At 43.5% G+C, this 5,000-nt stretch overlaps 1 protein-coding gene across 1 annotated transcript in view; it reads right to left on the bottom strand.

Annotated features, from left to right (window-relative positions):
• LOC138967381 (neural-cadherin-like) overlaps positions 1 to 5,000 on the bottom strand; it is a 54,126-nt gene that overhangs the window by 41,960 nt on the left and 7,166 nt on the right. Inside the window, exons 3-5 of the mRNA XM_070340294.1 lie at positions 3,195 to 3,453; positions 2,930 to 3,077; positions 2,291 to 2,386 (exon numbers count right to left, since the gene is read on the bottom strand). Of these exons, the coding sequence (XP_070196395.1) occupies positions 2,291 to 2,386; positions 2,930 to 3,077; positions 3,195 to 3,453 (503 nt within the window). The remainder of the gene's footprint in view (positions 1 to 2,290; positions 2,387 to 2,929; positions 3,078 to 3,194; positions 3,454 to 5,000) is intronic.

The raw sequence follows: 5,000 nt of genomic DNA, 5'->3' as shown, positions 1-5,000 counted from the left end.
GCATTTGAGAAGCCACAACAGATAATATAGGGCTAAGAAATAAGCTCTAAAATTCTCAATCCCGTTTGACAGGACTTCGCTTGCAGAGGTGATTGTGATGAACCGCCACGCTGTCTGTCTCTGTCTCGCGATTCACCCCGGCGAAGCCGGGTATTCCTCTAGTTTCTAATATGCGGACTGTTAGCAAATGACAACAGTCATGTCTCAGAAACGATATCAGCATTCGCCTAAAAGGCTCATGCTTGATATCTTTTTTCTCGACATGCCTTGTTATCATAAGGCGAATGCTGATATCGTTTGTGAGACATGACTGTTATCATTTGCTAACAGTCCGCATATTAGAAATAACGGTTTTATTACCGTTTAATTCGACCAAAACAAATTTCGAAGCGACCCCGCGAATTAGACAGAACAGCCAAAATTGGAACTTGAGCGCTCCTACCTGATTATGCCTGTCAGTCAAAGAATTCTCGTGACCTGGGTCAGCCAATCAGAGTAATACTCCTGACGTGATGAATATTCACAGATCAAATGCGTTTGACACACAACAATCTCACAAGATAAACCATGTTCAACATGCGTTTCGGTTGCTTCGCTTTTCTTGTTGAATAGAGAGCGACAGATTTAGAACTGACTCAAGACGGATGGGAAATGACGTAAAGATACATTTGACGTAACGCGAGTGACGCAATTTTACTTGATTTTCCGAACTTAGGTAATTTAGATTTCAAGTGAGCGGGTCGGCATTTCACACTCAGAGGATGGGCGGTACCTTGCTGTTCCGTAAAGCACCCACCGACAAAACTCGCTTACCGGTATTTTTGTAGATAAAGAGAGTATTATCTGACAGCATTTGAAGTGTCATTCTGTAGAATAAATCATGCTGATATTGTTTTGTCAATTTTTAGCTTGATAAACAAAAAGGGTCCTTGCCTGAACGTTATAACATTTAACAGGTCACCTAGAATCCGTCCTGATTGGTCAAAAAGCCATATAGGGCACTGAATTGGTAATAAACTACTATACTGCGTTATTCAACTAGGAAGACATTCCGTTTACGCCAAATCCCTTTTTTGCCACAATCCAAAATGTCGCGAAATAGGGATGGCGGCGAAATGGGATGACGGCAAAACGGCATGGCGACAAAATGGAATGTGGCGCTAGTGGTCAGACACGGTGGTAAAGGGGGGCTCACACACAGGCGGAGCAAGCGGAGCAAGGGTGGAGTATGCTGCACCAGGCGGAGAGATGACGCTACTTCCGTTGCAGGAGTGGAGAAAGTGGTGTGTGCGGTGCGGAGCAAGGAATAGGACACGTTTCTATTTTTTGGCTCCGGTGCAGCGGTGCAGCCAATCAGCGCAGTCATCACTTTCTCCGGAAATAATATGTGAGTTGCTTCCCTTGTTCCCCCAAGGTAACTGAGACGTTCGATTTCATCGAGCAACTTGAGTACCATAAATGTCTGTGGAATCAGGCTGTAAAAATGTTTTACAATCGTTCGGCATCGAAAGAAGCCTATCTAGATCTTGCGCGTCGATTCAACTTGACAGGTGCGTAATTTAAGGCAGCGCGAGTAGAGAAGCTACGTCATATCATAGGGGAATCCCCTACCGGAGCAGGATCGGAGCAGCCTGCTCCGGAACCGGTGCGTGTGTGTGAGAGCGGAGACAATTTCCTTGCTCCGCTCCGCTCTTGCTCCGCCTGTGTGTAAGCCCCCCTTAAAATGACACTTGGCCTGTGAAATGTCGCGAAAATGGGATGGGGGCAAAATGGGATAACGGCGAAACGGGATTGCGCCAAAATGGGATGTAGAGCTAATGGTACATGACATGGTGGTAAAATGACACTTGGCCGGTAAAATGTCGCGAAAATGGGATGGGGGCGAAATGGGATAACGGCGAAACGGGATTGCGCCAAAATGGGATGTGGAGCTAATGGTACATGATATGGTGGTAAAATGACACTTGGCCTGAGAAATGTCGCCAAAATGGGATGATGGCGAATTGGGATAACGGTGAAACGGGACCAATAGATCCCTGGACTTTGGGGTAGTGCGACTCTGTTACTGCTAGCTTTCCACTGGGAGGAAGCGACAGGAATTTCCCAACGATGGGACATCCTAGTAAAGAAAAAACAATTAAAAAAATAAATAAAATTAACAGAGTCGCGCTACCCCAAAAGTCAAGGAATTTCGTTTTTGTCCCTTGACTCTGGAGATGACAAGAAAATATCGGGCGCAAAAACGTGATTTGTAAATTTTTTTTACAAATCACGGGTTAACAACACTTACACCGACAGTGCTGGAGAAATCCGTGTTGCCTACTCTCTGCGTGGCAGTGACCGTCATGCTCTGCAGCTTGGGAGATGCCGTTTCATAGTCCAGAACCTGTAACACAACCAACCAATCATATTCAGTTTGATTCCATGCAGGGTGGTGGCATAAACACAGATGTGAAAGACAATAAACCTGAGACAATGTACCTACAAAAAGGTGATAAAACCACAACAGCAATTAAGTGACTGTACGTTGTTTTGAGATTTGAAAAAGATACTGGTTTGAACTCAATTGCACTTCAACCCAACATTGTAGGGGTTATTCATTGTGATATGGAAACTATCAATGAATGAATAAATGAAAGAAATAATGCACGGAAAAAACATCAATTATTCAATCAATCAATCAATCAACCAATCAATCAATGAATCAACCAAATCAATCAATTGAGATACAAAGAGAAGTTTAAGATTCTTCTCCTCCAAAGAGAACTGAAACAAAACCCAGTTCTAAATGCCTCAATGTGTTTTTCAGCTGATAACATTTTACTAAATAGCATATTTTTTACAGATAGATAAACAACTTGTTGTATAGTAACATGTATGTCAGCGTCTTGTTTAAAAACAGCACAAACACCAGGGGCAGGTCACCCACCTTTCTGCAGATAATGTAGCCCGCGTTGCTGATGCTGAACAGATCAGAGTCGCCCCCTCCCTGGTTTGCCAGTGTGTAGGTCACAGCTCCTTCCTGGAACGTCTTGGTCCTGATTTGTAGCTTTGCCGAGGTGCCCAGTGCGTTCACCCTGTCCATGCAAAAACCCAAGGCGTCTCTCGTCAGTTTATTAGTATTTCGGAACTATTCACAACATTATGTCAATCGTTCATGTGAACTGTTATGATTAAAGCCTTCAACAACTCACGTGCGGTCCAGCCCATTGTTCTCCAGAATGGCTCCCTGGTACGAGCTGCTGTAGAACTGCGGGGGCCGAAGTCCGACCAGCACACTGACCGTGGTAGTCGCCTCTCTGCCCCCGGTGTCTCTGTCCCTTGCGGCCACGTTGATGGTGATGGTGTCGGGGTCAAAGTTGGCCGTGCCCACTGTGCGTATCTCACACTGCCGCACGTTGCCCACGTCGGTCCTTCTCACCTCTATGCGGTCCTCGTATTGGCTGGGGGACACTGAAACGCAAACCGACAGTCACTTTCAATGGACTCAGTAATGGTAAAACATTGGTTTTCAATGGACCTAATAATGAAAAAAACAATGGTTTTCAATGGACCAAGTAATGGCAAAACCGGCACGGTTGGCCTAGTGGTAAGGCGTCCGCCCCGTGATCGGGAGGTCGTGGATTCGAACTCCGGCCGGGTCAAACCTAAGACTTTAAAATTGGCAATCTAGTGGCTGCTCCGCCTGGCGTCTGGCATTATGGGGCTAGGACTGTTTGGTCCGGTGTCAGAATATTGTGACTGGGTGAGACATGAAGCCTGTGCTGCGACTTCTGTCTTGTGTGTGGCGCACGTTATATGTCAAAGCAGCACTGCCCTGATATGGCCCTTCGTGGTCGGCTGGGTGTTAAGCAAACAAACAAACAAACAAACAAAAAGTAATGACAAAACACTGGTTTTCAATGGACCTATTAATGACAAAACACCGGTTTTCAATGGATCTAGTAATGACAAAACACCGGTTTTCAATGGACCTAGTAATGACAAAACACTGGTTTTCAATCATCAATGGACCTAGTAATGACAAAACACTGGTTTTCAATGGACCTAGTAATGACAAAACACTGGTTTTCAATGGACCTAGTAATGACAAAACACTGGTTTTCAATGGACCTAGTAATGACAAAACACTGGTTTTCAATGGACCTAGTAATGACAAAACACTGGTTTTCAATGGACCTAGTAATGACAAAACACTGGTTTTCAATGGACCTAGTAATGACAAAACCTTGGTTTTCAATGGACCTAGTAATGACAAAACACTGGTTTTCAATGGACCTAGTAATGACAAAACACTGCTTTTCAATGGACCTAGTAATGACAAAACACTGGTTTTCAATGGACCTAGTAATGACAAAACACTGGTTTTCAATGGACCTAGTAATGACAAAACACTGGTTTTCAATGGACCTAGTAATGACAAAACACTGGTTTTCAATGGACTTAGTAATGACAAAACACTGGTTTTCAATGGACCTAGTAATGACAAAACACTGGTTTTCAATGGACCTAGTAATGACAAAACACTGGTTTTCAATGGACCTAGTAATGACAAAACACTGGTTTTCAATGGACCTAGTAATGACAAAACACTGGTTTTCAATGGACTTAGTAATGACAAAACACTGGTTTTCAATGGACCTAGTAATGACAAAACACTGGTTTTCAATGGACCTAGTAATGACAAAACACCGGTTTTCAATGGACCTAGTAATGACAAAACACTGGTTTTCAATGGACCTAGTAATGACAAAACACTGGTTTTCAATGGACCTAGTAATGACAAAACACTGGTTGTCAATGGACCTAGTAATGACAAAACACTGGTTTTCAATGGACCTAGTAATGACAAAACACTGGTTTTCAATGGACCTAGTAATGACAAAACACTGGTTTTCAATGGACCTAGTAATGACAAAACACTGGTTTTCAATGGACCTAGTAATGACAAAACACTGGTTTTCAATGGACCTAGTAATGACAAAACACTGGTTTTCAAT

The sequence above is a fragment of the Littorina saxatilis genome, linkage group LG1 (genome assembly GCF_037325665.1).
Source record: "Littorina saxatilis isolate snail1 linkage group LG1, US_GU_Lsax_2.0, whole genome shotgun sequence".
NCBI classification, from domain to species: domain Eukaryota; kingdom Metazoa; phylum Mollusca; class Gastropoda; order Littorinimorpha; family Littorinidae; genus Littorina; species Littorina saxatilis.
This window is presented reverse-complemented; position numbering and strand designations above follow the sequence as displayed.